Here is a 17305-nt window from a genome sequence, read left to right as displayed (position 1 = left end):
TCAAAGAGAGCGGTTCCAATTGATTGGAAGAAGGCTCAGAGCGCCCAAGAAAGTCCAGCCAAGTGTCAGGACCGTTTCCTAAGTTGATTCAGCTGCGGGATTGGGGCACCACCAGTACAGAGCTGCTCAGGAATGGCAGCAGGCAGGTGTAGTGCATCTGCACGCACAGTGAGGCAAAGACTTTTGGAGATGGCCTGGTGTCAAGAAGGGCAGCAAAGAAGCCACTTCTCTCCAGGAAAAACATCACGGACAGACTGATATTTCTGCAAAAGTACAGGGATTTGACTGCTGAGGACTCGGGTAAAGTCATTTTCTCTGATGAATCCCCTTCCGATGTTTGGGGCATCTGGAAAAAAGGCTTGTCCAGAGAAGACAAGATGAGCGCTACCATCAGTCCTGTGCATGCCAATGGTAAAGCATCTGAGCATCATTTGTGGTGCTTCTCAGCCAAGGGAGTGGCTCACTCACAATTTTTCCTAAAACATACATGAATAGAATGTACCAACACATACTCGAGAGCAACTTCTCCCCACTATCCAGGAACAGTTTGGTGACGAACAATGCCTTTTCCAGCATGATGGAGCACCTTGCCATAAGGCAAAAGTGATAACAAAGTGGCTCGGGGAACAAAACATCAATATTTTGGGTCCATGGCCAGGAAACTCCCCAGACCTTAATCCCATTGAGAACTTGTGGTCAATCCTCAAGAGGCGGATGGACAAACAAAACCCCACAAATTCTGACAAACTCCAAGCATTGATTATGCAAGAATGGGCTGCCATCAGTCAGGATGTGGCCCAGAAGTTAATTGACAGCATGCCAGGGCGGATTGCAGAGGTCTTGCAAAAAAGGGTCAACACTGCAAATATTGACTCTTTGCATCAACTTCATGTAATTGCCAATAAAAGCCTTTGACACTTATGAAATGCTTGTAATTATACTTCAGTATTCCATAGTAACATAGTAACATCTGACAAAAATATCTAAAGACACTGAAGCAGCAAACTTTGTGGAAATTAATATTTGTGTCATTCTCAAAACTTTTGGCCATGACGTAAGCTTGTTTTCAATACACGTACAGCCGATCCCAATTTGCACCTTGGCTCTAACTCTTCGATGTTTGCAGAACTTTAAGGTGTAAACGATAGGATGTTTACATCCCCCACTGCACTGCTTATACCTATCCAGACCCCTGCAAACATAGAATAGTTAGGGCCAAGGGAAAGATGTAGGGAGCGAACTGGCATTGATAGAGAGTCTGCTGAGAAAAGTGTGTAGGGCAAGCAGCATCTTGTTATATCCCCCGCTCCATCCAGGTTGGGCTGAAATGAATCCTAACAGGCTATACTTATTGGGGGATGAATGAACCTTGCAGCCCTCCTATGACAAATGGCACTGGCTTCTAGTCACATCAGTGACGCATGCTATTTTTTTCTTCCAGTAACTCCTTGTCTCTGTATACACAACAAMGCCCAGGCAGGCTTGGCTGCTTTAGAACGGTATGGAGCACCAGATGTAGCAGCAGCTCTCTTTCAAACAGGTTAATATTCAAGGCCCACCAACACCCATCAATGCCCATTGTTGTTAATGTTGTTGCCCTCCCCTGTTCTTTCCCAGGACCAGCCACTCTCCTAGGGGCTGTATGGTGGGGGCTTCTCATCGGAGGGGGAGTAAGGGGGAGAGTAGCTTGGGGGGACCAGGGTGGGCCACATGCGGCTGGCCCCTATGCGGCTAGCCCCTGACTGGGAGTCAGACAGGCCAGAAGAGTCAGGGAACATCATGCTGGAGCCCTGAGAAGAAGGGAGGGAGAAGATGAGCCGGAGTTAAAACAGACTTGAGTTTGTACAGTACTCATCCTATGATCAGGCAGTAAGGACAGAATCTTAACTTGAAATCCACCAGTGTAACTTGAATTTGTGCATATTTACCATTGACATAAATGCGTGATCTCCTCAAAAGTTTGACTTACCCACACATAGTTCAAGTTAGTCTTCAGTCCTAATGCATTATTCCTGTTAGTTGTGGCTATGTGGGGGATAATGTATGATGGGTATTAGTAGTATATTACCTGCAGGTCGTAGGCAGTGTAGGGTGGCAGGTAGGGAGCAGTGTTGTAGTAGGAGTTGAACGAGGGGGTGCTGGGAACTGGAAACTCTAAGGGGAAAGAGGCTGCAGGAAGGGGCTCTGATTCACACGAGTCAGGGGTCAACATGGGCGTCTGTCCAAAACACAAAATATAATGAGCAATACKGATACCTGTGGTTCAGGGTGTGTGCACGTCACAAAGGGCAACACTAAGGGCCACATATACCGAGAATTTGCATCCGGGGGGAATACCTGGACTTGTCTAATAATAACCACTTGCTTTSCTTTTTTCTGTTGAAAAATGCTTTAAAACGTTATGCTAGGATGTGCCCTAATAAATACAACCCTGCTGCTCATCTCACCAAGTCCTTGAAACCTCCCAGCACGGCGGCGGTAATGATGCCCAGGAAGAGAGCGACAATGTTGAGAATGATGACGGACCACAGCAGGTGGTAGAGGTGCACCACATCCTCGCAGCTCCCCACCTCCGTGTACTCATGGTAGCCCCCCATAAGCTCCATACGGCTGGGCCAGTGTGTGGGAGAGGTGGGTGGACGAGATCAGGAAGGAGAAAGAGTAAAGACATACAGAAGTAAGAACCACCTTATTGAGATGCAAGGCTAAAGAGAAATGTGTAATGCCTACGACATTCATTGTGTACTTTTGACAGGAAAATGACAGGCAAGCATAAATCAACAACATAGAAATGAACACAAGTGCACCTTTGGTTGTAAAACGGATGACAGTTTCAAATCAAGTTGGAAAGGGGGAACTACTGTAGCTACAGCTACTAGAGAGATTGAGTTGGGAAACGGGTATGAGGATTGGTCTTCATGTAGGAGTGAGGGCAGGGCATCCAATCATTCCCATGGTGTATTCCAAGCAGGAAGACTTATACACAGCTACTCCTAAAATCAACCACACCAACAATGTTTCACAAGGGGCTAAAAGAAAGGGACCTATTTCCAAATCATGGATGTTTTCCTAAACTTTTTCAAAACATCTTTATTCGCATGTCCCAAAAGAGGGTATTCTCTGAAACATAAGCAGTGCTGACSTTAAAGCAACTAAAAAGACACTAAAACAACAAGTGTATACATTTGAGGCAAACAAGTAAATAATCAAACAAAATTGAGCTGAGTTTAGCTGCCTCTCAGGCAGAAAAATAATCAAAATAATCCTCTGATAGGAATTTGTGAAGGAGGCTTAGCAAACTCACTTGCCACAGTTGTAGAGGTCACAGCAGTAACAGGTATTGGATTTCACACGTAAGTTACAGGTAGCCCGGGATGCTGTCTGGCAGTGAACCTAGATTTATATCAGATAGTCACTGTTATGACATGGTAACGCATAGGGTCATGCTCTATATTATGTGAAACTGATGAATTTTCAACTCTAAGGCAACATTTAAACAACTWTAAGGCAACCTTTCAACAGAATGGTGATATGAGCTCAACAGGAATTAAGTGTGCACTCACATCTTCATAATCAACAGAGGGTTTTGAATTCGCGTGGAAATCACAGCGACCGGCGTAGTAGGGTCTAAGGTCCTGGGGCGCAACACAAAGTCATCATATCCACATTTTATCCTACTGATTAGGTTTTACACATCAGTAAAGAAACAACAGCAGTAGAACCAAGACCCACTCCAATTTGCATACCGCCCAAACAGATCCACATATGATGCAATCTCTATTGCACTCCACACTGCCCTTTCCCACCTGGACAAAAGGAACACTTATGTGAGAATGCTATTCATTGACTACAGCTCAGCATTCAACACCATAGTACCCTCAAAGCTCATCACTAAGCTAAGGATCCTGGGACTAAACACCTCCCTCTGCAACTGGATCCTGGACTTCCTGACGGGCTGCCCCCAGGTGGTGAGGGTAGGTAGCAACACATCCTATATTCAACACTTGAGCTCCACAGGGGTGCTGCTCAGTCCCCTCCTGTTACTCCCTGTTCACCCACGACTGCATGGCCAGGCACGACTCCAACACCATCATTAGTTTGCAGACGACACAACAGTGTAGGCCTGATCACCGACAACGACGAGGCAGCCTATAGGGAGGAGTCAGAGACCTGGCGGGTGGTGCCAGAATAACAACCTATCCCTCAACGTAACCAAGGACTAAGGAGATGATTGTGGACTACAGGAAAAGGAGGACTGAGCACGCCCCCATTCTCATCGACGGGGCTGTAGTGGAGCAGGTTGAGAGCTTCAAGTTCCTCAGTGTCCACATCAACAACAAACTAGAATAGTCCAAACACACCAAGACAGTCGTGAAGAGGGCACGACAAAGCCTATTCCCCCTCAGGACCCAGATTTGGCATGGGTCCTGAGATCCTCAAAAGGTTCTACAGCTGCAACATCGAGAGCATCCTGACTGGTTGCATCACTGCCTGATACGGCAATTGCTCGGCCTCTGACCGCAAGGCACTAGAGGGTAGTGCGTACGGCCCAGTACATCACTGAGGCTAAGCTGCCTGCCATCCAGGACCTCTACACCAGAGGAAGTCCCTAAAAATTGTCAAAGACCTCAGCCACCCCAGTCATAGACTGTTCTCTCTACTACTGCATGGCAAGCGGTACCGGAGTGCCAAGTCTTGGACAAAAAGGCTTCTCAACAGTTTTTACCCCCAAGCAATAAGATTCCTGAACAGGTAATCAAATGGCTACCCGGACTATTTGCATTGTGTGCCCCCCCAACCCCTCTTTTTACGCTGCCGCTACTCTCTGTTTATCATATATGCATAGTCAACTATACATTCATGTAAATACTACCTCAATTGGGCTGACCAACCAGTGCTCCCGCACATTGGCTAAACGGGCAATCTGCATTGTCTCCCGCCACCTACCAACCCCTCTTTTACGCTACTGCTACTCTCTGTTCATCATATATGCATAGCCACTTTAACCATATCTACATGTACATACTACCTCAATCAGCCTGACTAACCGGTGTCTGTATGTAGCCTCGCTACTGTATATAGCCTGTCTTTTTACTGTTGTTTTATTTCTTTACTTACCTATTGTTCACCTAACACCTTTTTTGCACTATTGGTTAGAGCCTGTAAGTAAGCATGTCACTGTAAGGTCTACACCGGTTGTATTCGGCGCACGTGACAAATAGACTTTGATTTGAACAGCATCAACCACACCAGCAGAATACACTCCAACAACACAAGATGCAAAGGAACTTGTATCATAATCTATAYGTAAGTAACCTGTATGTAAATAATAATTTCTCATGGAAAATTGAAAAGGTACAAAACAAATTTTGTAATCAAGTGGCAATGGTCAGATTATATATTAATTCAATCAGTTATTGGTGTGGTTACTATGTAATAACACWGAAATAGTGACATTCCATATGACTGCATGGTATCTGTGCATCTGTCTTCTGTATGTTTTTGCTGCTTAGAACTTGGCTTACTCGCGGTGTTTGTTACCGGTACTCACAATGTGTCTTGCTGCAAACACCCCATCCACAATGGCACAGCAGAAGGCAGCCACCACTCCGAAACTGATGAACATAATGGACGCCACCAGCTGGAAGACACACAAGAGTGACAAGAGAAACAAAGTGTTATCCACTCAGACTTATTATCTTCCATAGCGAAGTCAAATCAGGGGAAATATTCTCATTCCATGAATAAATCATTGTGTTTGTTGTTCTGCATCTAATGCTGTACATTTATTTTATATGATGTATTACCTACGACATTATGTATTGAAGTTGTAATAGGATTCATTTAATGTGGCATTGTCGCTTTTGCAGGTACCCTATGATAGTGTGTGCATGACTACATGAGGTGAGTGTGTATATGAGTACACATGATGTGAGCCAGGTCACTGAGAATGTAGCCTGCGTGAGTATGAATGTTCCCGGCGAGGGGAGGTAGAGGGCAACAATGATAGAGTGCTCTGGCTGTCACCTTGGTGCCTGCACCACATCTGGCAAGGTACCCAGCTCTTTTCAGTCCCTTCCACTCCTCAGAGAAAGACAGCACGTATTCAATTACAYACCAATTTCTACATTTTAGTCATTTAGCAGATGGTCTTATCCAGAGCGACTTACAGGAGCAGTTAGGGTTAACTGCATAGCTCAAGAGCACATAGACAGATTTTGACCCGAGTAGGCTCAGGGATTTGAACCAGTGACCTTTCGGGTTACTGGCCCAATGCTCTTAACCACTAGGCTACCTGCCACCCTGCAGCCCTCCCTGGAAAAAGAGGATAGGATGGAAGCAGTAGCCAGTGACACAACACATTCAACATCTACCAGCAAATGCAGGGACTTGTGTCTGAGCCAATATTCCTTCCATGGCAATATATTCCATCTATGCTTACTAAATATATTGATGTATATGTGGCAACATCAACAAAAAAAATATTAAATGTTGACATCTAAAATCATGCATACATGGTGTGGATGTGGATGGTGCAAAATAAAACATTAGTATGTTGTTGGTTTTTTGCAACAGCTCCACTGTATGAAGTAAGAGGAATGCACTAGGGTGCGTTGGATGTGTGTTGTTTACTGTTGGCTATTTGCTCCTGGTCCAGTTTTTGTGTGTTAAGGCTGACACGCTACACACTCATTCTTCATTTCGGGAGCTAGGGGGTGTAGCTACGCCCCTGGCAACACCCCACGGCTCATCTGCAGTTCCGTCCATACATTCCTGCGTGGACATCTGTCCCCCTCCTCTTACACGTGTTTATTCCTGGCTGCATCTCGCGAGAAGCCCTAAGATACATGTTCTGACAGCCATACTAAAAATCCCTGTGAGCCAACTGTGACATTCTGCTAGAGAAGGTAGCAGTGTTTCTGTGCCCATGCCACATGAAGACCACAATTTGGGCGTAGTCTATCAATGTCAAGTGATTGTAGCTTGACGAATTGAATTGGGTTATTGGCGGTGTTTGTCTGCAGAGAGCTATAGAGGTGTGGCATAGAAACTAATATGGAAGCGCAGGCGTAATATAAATACTCTTACCATCTGCCTCTTATTTTCTATCAAATGGGCTCCGATGATTCCGAGAAAGGAGCCTAAGCCCAGCTGAAAAAAGAGCACAATGTTGTTAGGTCACCAGTCGAACCGGACTAAATGGGAAATTCATTTGAACGGTAATAAAGACCAACAGCAAATAGAACACAACACTTCACTTCTGTTGACTCATTCAGGATCAGGAAATGGTCCTTCTATTTAGTTCACCCAAATGACTTTTCCCCAGAATTGATCAATCCCAATTATTGTGATAGAAAATGACCAAGTTCAAATTCTGTAGAAATGTTTCCTTGACCTAAGTGTAGCACATGTGAAATGTGGATGTGAAACTTACTCCTCAGCCTGAAGTGTCCCCGCTTGCGCCAATGAATAGCTAGATATTCGCGCGGCACTGACTGGTAAGACACTTCAGGAGGGCAGTCATGTGTACTAGCAAGGCAGAGGTCCCGAGTTCGTGCCAGGTATGGGCTGAATTGGGAGGAAGTAGTACTCGCTAAAGGCCTTTGCAGACTGTACGATTTTAGCCTAATTTATGCCATGATTTTGACTTCTCAGACCACATTGTGGGCAAATTCTTAGGTCGTAAACAATCGTTGTACGTCTTGACTTGTTCAGTGTGACAGGGTCTAGGTCTGATTAAGTACCGAAAAAGTTCTAGTAGCATCCAACTTTTTTGCCTTTATCGTGTAGTGTGGCTGGTGTTACGATCCCGGTAACTAACCAATAGGAACAAGGCCGACAATGAGTATAGTCAGATTAATATAATAGTTCGATTTAAACTTTTAGCCTACATGCTGTGCAAGAAAAAATATTTCCCTAATAATCCTGTTTACATGACATCTGAAATAGGCTACCTGATGGGATTCTGATAAATGCACAAAATGTCCAATCAAAATAAACGTTTTACCACAGCGACTATGTTATTTTGGGAAAGCCTATTTGATTCTGAGTTCGAACATATAAAGTTTGTATGTGAAAACTATTTCTAAGATGCATTCTTTTAGTTTTTCCGAACTCACTTCACTCACGCATAAGCATAGAGTGAGACTTGCGCTGCTGGCACATGTGCAGATCAAATACACTGCTGCAGTTGACATAGCCTACGTTGGCTGACGTAGCCTCACAAGCAAATCGCAGAATGTGTCGACAGAACACATTTGAAGCCAATCTTACAATCTGACCAGGTTGAGATCAAGATTTTCATTTGGTAACGTCGCACAGTGTGACATAGTTAATCGTAAAAGACTGAATACCGCGTATAGTCTGCAAAGGCCTTAAGCAAGCAGCATGACTTCCTTTACAGTGGTGCTGTGACCCAGATCTACAGTTGCACTCAGCTTAACACTGGGGTCGCTGTTGAGTATGTTTGAGCGGTGGATGTAGCACATGGGGATGTKAAACTTACTCCTCAGCCTAAAATGTCCCCACTTGCGCCAGCGAATAGCTAGCGTTTCACATGGCGTGGACTGGTAAGATGCTTCAGGAGGGCGGTGACATGTGCTAGCAAGGCAGAGGTCACAGTTTGCGCCAGGTATGGTATGGCCAGGTACTCGCCAGGTACTCGCTAAGCAAGCATTGTGACGTCATTTACATATGCATAGATCTATAAATGATAGCATAGGTGTCCAAGATCACCACGCTATTACTCTCATCAATCCAACTAGGGTTGCAAAGGGTCGGAAACTTTCCGCTAAAATTCCGGAATTTTCCCGGACATTTTYCATGGGTAGTTAAGCCCGGGAATTTGGGGAATTTTGCTTAAATTCATCAAAAAAGTTAGCTTACAACAGTGAACCGTCGTTGTGGGATACACATAAGGCAATTCTAGCTCTTGTGGCATATTTTGGTTAAACTGTCCCCAATTCAAGGGAATTGCAACCCTCTGCATGCACAGTGCACTATTCCATCACATGTACAGCTGATTCTCAAGATCTTGCACACTAATGAGATGCTATTGAGCCCACACTACTACACTGTCTGAGCTTTCTGGTAAGTTTTGATTTCAATACTGGGTGGGGTAAATATATTTTATATGACATACATGATTTTTTGTGAATTAGTAAAYAGTAGYCTACAGCAAAGTGTGTTTAAATCATTTCTAACTTGTTAACAATTTTTGCTAGTTAGTTTTTGCTATCATGTGGGTTTTAGCTTGCTTAAATCTGCTAACTGAGTGTTAATTCACCCGTTTCCATGTTTCATTTTAAAACATTTATCTTACAAAGGACTTGTTTAATCTAACTGCTTAACTATTTATCTGTACATGGAATTGTACTTGGGTTATTTTTACTAATTTTTTCCTAATCTGTACAGGAAAATGCCATGGGCACTATCTGATGTGTGGAGACATTTCACTGCAGCTAACGTAGAAGGAAAAGCTGTGTACATTTGCAAATACTGTGCCAAATCATGTGAAGAATGCAACAAAGATGCAGAATCATCTGGCCAAGTGCATAAAGTTCCCTCAGCGCTCACAACAAGCAACCTCTGACAAAAGTCCCTCTACTTCTATTCAAGGTGAAAAAAATTATGAATCAGACACCTTATCGATAGCAACAGCTCATGGTCCTCCTGGAATCAGAAGTTTTTGTTGACTCAATGGAGGAACGTAGTCAGAGAAATGCTGATGAATGTCTTACTCAAGCTGTGTATGCAACTGGTTCACCTCTGATGCTCACAGGCAATGTGTATTGGAAGAGATTTCTGAATGTTCTTCTCCCAGCATACACCCCTCCAACCAGACATGCTTTATCTACTMATTTGCTGGATGCAGAGTTCAACAGAGTTMAAGTGAAGGTCAAGCAAATCATAGAGAAAGCAGACTGTATTGCATTCATCTCTGATGGGTGGTAAAATGTTCGTGGGCAAGGAATAATTAACTACATCTCCACCCCTCAACCAGTATTCTACAAGAGCACAGACACAAGGGACAACAGACACACCGGTCTCTACATTGCATATGAGCTGAAGGCAGTCATCAATGACCTTGGACCACAGAGGGTATTTGCACTGGTGACAGACAATGCTGTGAACATGAAGGCTGCTTGGTATAAMGTGGAGGAGTCCTACCTCACATCACACCCATTGGCTGTGCTGCTAATGCATTGAATCTGCTCCTCAAGGACATCATGGCACTGAAAACAATGGATACACTCTACAAGGAAACGGTTAGGTATGTGAAGGGTCATCATGTTATAGCAGCAATCTACCTCACTAAGCAAAGTGAGAAGAATAAGAGTGCCACATTGAAGCTGCCCAGCAACATCCGTTGGGATGGTGTTATCATCATGTTTGATAGTCTCCTGGAGGGGAAGGAGTCTCTCCAAGAAATGGCCATATCACAGTCTGCCGATATGGACAGTCCCATCAAGAGGATCCTCCTGGATCCTGGGAGAGAGTGGTAAGCACCTTGAAACCTATAGCAGTAGCCATTGATGGATTGAGGGAGACAATGCCATCCTGTCTGATGTTCAGACTCTGCTTTCAGATGTAAGAKAATAAATCCGTACTGCCCTGCCCACTTCACTGTTGCTCCAAGCAGATGAAACTGCAGTTCTGAAATACATCAAAAAGYGTGAAGACTTCTGCCTGAAGCCCATACACGCTGCACCGTATATGCTGAACCTCAAGTATGCTGGCAAGAGCATCCTGTCTGGTGCAGAGAACAACAAGGCCTATGGTGTCATTACTACCGTGTCTCGCCACCTTGGCCTGGATGAGGGCAAGGTTCTTGGCAGTCTGGCGAATTACACTTCCAAGCAAGGGCTTTGGGATGGAGATGCCAACATATCTGATCAGCCACCTGGTGGAAGGGACTTYGTGGATCTGAGGCTCTTTCCCCTGTTACCTCCATCATCCTCCAAATCCAACCAACATGAGCCGCCTCAGAGCGCAACTGGTCCTTGTTCGGGAACACACACACCAAAGCACGCAACAGGCTGACCAATACAAGGGTTGAAAAGTTGGGGCCATCCGGGCAAATTTGAGTCTTTTTGAGCCTGACAATGAGCCATCCTCAACAAGGTTGGAAAATGACAGTGAAGATGAAGCCTCAGAGTCTGATGTTCCTGAGGTGGACATTGAGRAGGTCCAGGGAGAAGACATGGAAGCCTGAGAGGAATACAACGAAAGCTTTAGTTTCTAGACTATAATTTTACAGATGTATGTTGAAAAGATTTTTGGGAGATGCAATGGATCACTGGGGATCATTCAAAATTCCCTTTCTTTTGTTGTTCAGTGAAATCATCCCATGTGCAGAGTCAACTCATTTAAATAAAGTTAAATTCGTATAATTTTTTATTTTATATATATCTATTGGAAGGATTTAATCATTTGTAATTATGTCTACTTATGATGAGGTAAAACGTTTATGTTTCTGTCTACATATGATATGGTAAGTATATCCAATGCAAAAAACATCTACATTTTTGTAAGGGGGCGCGTACTGGCGGCAGAGAAGTCAGACGCAGGAGAGCAAAAACTGTGTTTCCAACGGCGCAGTTTATTAATAAAAACCCACCGGAAAACAGAACAATCAATAAATGGGTACAGAACCCGACGCACACCAGACATAACGTGCACAAGCACTTACAATAAACAATACCGGACGGACAAGGACATGGGGGGAACAGAGGGTTAAATACACAACATGTAATTGATGGAATTAAACCAGGTGTGTGGGAAGACAAGACAAATGGAAAATGAAAGGTAGATCGGCGATGGCTAGAAGACCGGTGACGTCGACCGCCGAACGTCGCCCGAACAAGGAGAGGGACCGACTTCGGAGGAAGTTGTGACAATTTTAAAATGTATTCATATTAATTTGCATATATTTCCGTTAATTCCCATATATTCCCACAGAAAGTTTCCACCTCTGAATATTCCCCAAAATGTGTAACCCTAAATCCAACCAATTCAGATCTGTGATTACTTCAAGGAAAGAAAGGACTTCGGGAAACAGCAGAGGGAGCACCCCCCTATCCACATCGACGGGACAGTAGTGGAGAAGGTGGAAAGTTTAAGTTCTCGGCGTACACATCACGGAACAAACTGAAATGGTCCACCCACACAGACAGCGTGGGAAGAAGAGGCGCAATAGCGCCTCTTCAACTCAGGAGGCTGAAGAAATTTGGCTTGTCACCAAAAACACTCAAAACTTTTACAGATGCACAATCGAGAGCATCCTGTCGGGCTGTATCACACGCCGGTAGGCAACTGCTCCGCACACAACCGCAAGGCTCTCCAGAGGGTATGTGAGGTCTGCACAACGCATCACCGGGGCAAACTACATGCCCTCCAAGACACCTACACCAGCCGATGTCACAGGAAGGCCAAAAAAGATCAAGGACAACAACCACCCGAGCCACTGCCTGTATACCCGCTATCATCCAGAAGGGAGGTCAGTACAGATGCATCAAAGCTGGGACCGAGAGACTGAAAAACAGCTTCTATCTCAAGGCCATAGACTGTTAAACAGCCATCACTAACATTGAGTGGTGCTGCCAAATACTGACTCAAATCTCTAGTCACTTTAAATATTGGATGTAATAAATGTATCACTAGTCATAAACAATGCCACTTTATATAATGTTTACCTCCTACATTATCCATCTCATATGTATTACTGTACTTATACCATCTACTGCATCTTGCCTATGCCGTTCGCCCATCGCTCATCCATATATTTATATGTAAATATTCTTATTCATTCCTTTACACTTGTGTGTATAAGTTAGTTGTTGTGAATTGTTAGATATTACTGCATGGTCGGGAACTAGAAGCACAAGCATTTCGCTACACTCGCATTAACATCTGCTAACCATGTGTATGTGACCAATAAAATTTGATTTGGATGCATGTCTAAGTATTTAAAACTTCTTATGGCTGCAATCCCGTTAACGGGATGATATCACAACAGCAGTGAAAGTGCAGGGCGCCAAATTCAAACAAAGAAATCTCATAATTAAAATTCCTCACACATACATGTATCTTATACCATTTTAAAGGTAATCTTGTTGTTAATCCACCAAAGTGTCCGATTTCAAATAGGCTTTACAGCGAAAGCACCACAAACGATTATGTTAGGTCACACAAATCACAGACAACACAGTCATTTTTCCAGCCAAAGACAGGAGTCACAAAAAGCAGAAATAGAGATAAAATGAATCACTAAACTTTGATGATCTTCATCAGATGACTCATAGGACGTCATGTTACTCAATACATATATGTTTTGTTCGATAAACTTCATATTTATATCCAAAAACCTCCGTTTACATTGGTGCATGTTCAGAATGCCTCCAAAATATCGGGAGAAATTGCAGAAATAATAAATAACATAAATACTCAACATAAACTTTGATGAAAGTACATGTTTTACATAGAATTAAAGATACACTTGTTCTTAATGCAACGCTGTGTCAGATTTCAAAAGCTTTACGGCAAAAGCACAATATTCAATAATCTGAGAACAGCGTTCAGCCAAAAGGAAGCCATACAGTTACCCGCCAAATTGTGCAGTCAACAAAACTCATAAAAAGCATTATAAATCTTCACTTACCTTTGCTGATCTTCATCGGAATGCACTCCCAGGACTCCCACAAGAAATGTTCGTTTTGTTTGGTAATGTCCATCATTTATGTCCAAATAGCTATTTTTTTGTAGGGTGTTTGGTAAACAAATCCAAAGTCAGGAAGCGCGTTCACTAAAAGCAGACAAAATGTCAAAAAACAGTCAGTAGAAACATGTCAAACGATGTATTGAATCAATCTTTAAGATGTTTTTAACATAAATCTTCAGTAATGTTCCAACCGGAGAATTACATTGACTTCAGATGTGCGATGGAACAGAGCTCCCTCTCATGGTCAGAGCATGGTCAGGTCATGATAGACCTGACTAATTCCTGTCTCCTTCGGCCACTTCACAGTAGAGGCATCAGCAAGGTTCTACAGACTGTTGACATCTAGTGGAAGCCGTAGGAAGTGCAAACTCATCCATATCCCACTGTGCATTCAATAGGGCTTGGTTGAAAATCGACCAACCTCAGAATTCCCACTTCCTGTTTGATTTTTTCTCAGGTGTTTGCCTGCCATATGAGTTCTGTTATACTCACAGACATCATTCAAACAGTTTTAGAAACTTCAGAGTGTTTTCTATCCAATACGAATAATATATGCATATATTAGCACTGGGACTGAGGAGCAGGGACGATGGGACCTCTGTGCACCTTTTATCCAAGCTACTCAATACTGCTCTCAATCATATCTATGATCATGTACGTTGTTCATAATAATGAATGTCGGACCAAGGGCAGCAATGTTGAGTTCCACATAATTTATTATAAATAAAGTGAAACTTAAGCAAAGACAAAACAAATAAAGAATAAACAACCGTGACGACAATGCAGTGCTAACAGGCAACTAAACATAAACAATATCCATAACCACAGGTGGAAAAAATGCTACTTAAGTATGATCCCCAATTTGAGACAACGATAACCAGCTGCCTCCAATTGGGAATCATACAAATCACCAACATAGAAAATAAACCTAGAACCCCACATAGAAAATATAAACTAGAACAACCCCCYAGTCACGCCCTGACCTACTCTACCATAGAAAATAAAAGCATTCTATGGTCAGGACGGGACAGATCGTGGCATTGATCTCCCAGTAAGAATGATGTAATGAAAGTACAACCAGTCTCAGCTCTATTCATACAAGTCTCACAATAACATTTTTCTTGATCTATACTCGTTAAGATTGAGCTTCAATACCTGCCCTATTCTTGTGTCTGAAATGTGATCCACTGGTCTTTCTTCAGATGAATAACCACATATGATTTATTCTTAGAGGCAACCTAGTCATCATGCACACTGAATATAATAGAGGAACTTTATTTTTTCCCGTTAGGGAGCTTCTTCTTGATAGAATATCATGTCTATAGGATCAACACAGTTGCTTTCTCCTGAGGCAGAATGCTGAGGGTCATGTCATATAGATGGGGTCTCTGAAGCCACTTTATAGGTGACCACATATTTTAGCCTCTAATGACAACAATGCTAAATAATGAATATGGGGGAAAATCCTCCCTCTGGGAGACCATCATTAATTAGCACTCAAAATGAGGTCAAATACAGCCTACATCAGCCAGAGCATATTACCCTTGATTGTATGGAATACCCTTTCGGTAACACTTTACCTAAAGTCTGCAGGTATAACAAGCTTTAGAGTAGAATAGAATACTAAATAATAACTTTATTTTTCATGTGAAGGAATGTCTTGTTTATAACTTGTTATTATAATAATATATAAGCATGTATGAATGTATAAGCATGTATGAATCCTGATGTCTTATAATAATCAAACTTATAATAAGTTATGTCTCTCTACGYATCAACACTTMAACTGACTCAAAATGGCTGGTATTTAGTCAGGATCGAGGTGATTATAAGACAWTACAAGAGGGTCATATACTCATGACAAKTCTTGCGATGCATTATAACTGCATCATAATGCATTCGTAGTGTTACCCTCTTTTCGTTGAGGTGTGACATGTCTCTAAGACAGTAAGATGTTAGACTGCTACTTACAAGGACTCCTGGGTAGTAGCCACCGACGGTGATGTTCTGTGTCCTGGTGGTGGCTGCCAGTCCGAAGACAAGGATGAGCACAGACACAATGAGCAACATCACAGTGACCACGATGGACTTCTGTTTCCTCTGTTTGAATGATCCTGGAAGACATACACAGCGTTAGACAATATACTTGTATATCCATTCAATATACAGGTAATTCAACAGATCATCAGATCAGCTTTTGCTACTGAAAGTATTCCTGAAAACTTAACTCCTGCCATGGAACATTTTGGTTGGATTGTACGAACAGTACTAATGAACAAAGTACTAAAATATATTTTAACTGTAGTATCCCTGTGTTAGTCATTACACTCCTCTTCAATGTATAGGGTAATATCAACAGGAGTGTGTTTTGGTTAGCTGGGTCGTTCCACCAATTAAGTGCCTTTTGAGTAGTGTTACTTAAAAAAATGTAATAAATATTTTTGTCCCGTGTGCCTCAGTTGGTAGAGCATGGCACTTGCAATGCCAGGGTTGTCGGTTGGATTCCAATGGGGGACCAGTATGGAAGAACAAAAAAAGGTTGAAGATGTATACACTCACTACTCTTAAGTCGCTCTGGATAAGTGTCTGCTAAATGACTAAAATGTAAACGTTAAATAAAAAAATGACTAAATTAAGTGCCAAATAAAGTGACAGGCTTGACAACTTCATATTAAATCATCCAGAAATCAAACCAAAAAGCCTGTGAAAAAACACGTGGTACACACGTTTTATTTTCATGAGTCAGACAAACATTTTTACATGTGTTTTTCCCCTCATGTCCCCAAAAATGTTCCCCATATTTTTCACCACTTCCAACTACATCTGATCTCCCATCCAGGGACCGACACTGTTTAGCTTCAGAGGCAAACCAGCAGTGGSATGCAGGGTGCTATGTTGCTGGAATGAATGTGCCAAAACCTGCAACTGGRAAAAAAGGCAGCAAAAGCAAAGGCCATGGTAACATAACCAAAGACAGGGGAAATTACAGGAAAGAGGGAGGTGTTTTATATACTGAAAATAAATGCAACATSTAAAGTGTTGGTCCCATGTTTCATGAGCTGAAATAAAAGATCCCAGAATTTTTCAATTTCCACAAAAAGCTTATTTCTCTMAAATGTTGCACAAATTTGTTAACATCCCTGTTAGTGAACATTTCTCCTTCGCCAAGATAATCCAGCCACCTGACAGGTGTGGCATATCAAGAAACGGATGACAGATATGCAGGGACAGACTGGCAGAGACAGGGAGTCTCAGGTAAGTTTGTTGAGTCTTTGTTTTGGCAACATTATGAAAGGTTCTCCATTTTTTTGATTTGTAAAATAGGGACATAATTGGAAAATGCCATGGATACCCCACTCTCAACTTAAACTGGTGACTGAACCAAGATTTGTTTAAGGCAATGGTATTGTTTGTGATTAATTGTGTAGTTTTGGGTACCGGTAGTTAGGAGTACAGCAACACCTATTTTTCTTTTCTAGGAGACAGACTGTGAGTCAGTGAGGGTGGTGAAAGGGAAAGAGCCAAGGAGAGAGACTTCAGAGGACAGTGTCACAGCCACGGCAGGACCAGGTGTCACCTTGTTGC

At 42.8% G+C, this 17305-nt stretch overlaps 1 protein-coding gene across 1 annotated transcript in view; it reads right to left on the bottom strand.

Annotated features, from left to right (window-relative positions):
- Positions 1-507: 507 nt before the first annotated feature.
- Positions 508-17305, bottom strand: part of LOC111968203 (transmembrane protein 255A-like) — a 54173-nt gene continuing 37375 nt past the window's right edge. The window contains exons 2-10 of the mRNA XM_070444817.1: positions 15692-15834; positions 7090-7152; positions 5552-5641; positions 3564-3635; positions 3305-3393; positions 3049-3120; positions 2448-2616; positions 2069-2218; positions 508-1790 (exon numbers count right to left, since the gene is read on the bottom strand). Of these exons, the coding sequence (XP_070300918.1) occupies positions 1632-1790; positions 2069-2218; positions 2448-2616; positions 3049-3120; positions 3305-3393; positions 3564-3635; positions 5552-5641; positions 7090-7152; positions 15692-15834 (1007 nt within the window). The 3' untranslated portion in view covers positions 508-1631. The remainder of the gene's footprint in view (positions 1791-2068; positions 2219-2447; positions 2617-3048; positions 3121-3304; positions 3394-3563; positions 3636-5551; positions 5642-7089; positions 7153-15691; positions 15835-17305) is intronic.

The sequence above is a fragment of the Salvelinus sp. IW2-2015 genome, linkage group LG8, assembly GCF_002910315.2.
Source record: "Salvelinus sp. IW2-2015 linkage group LG8, ASM291031v2, whole genome shotgun sequence".
NCBI classification, from domain to species: Eukaryota; Metazoa; Chordata; class Actinopteri; order Salmoniformes; family Salmonidae; genus Salvelinus; species Salvelinus sp. IW2-2015.
This window is presented reverse-complemented; position numbering and strand designations above follow the sequence as displayed.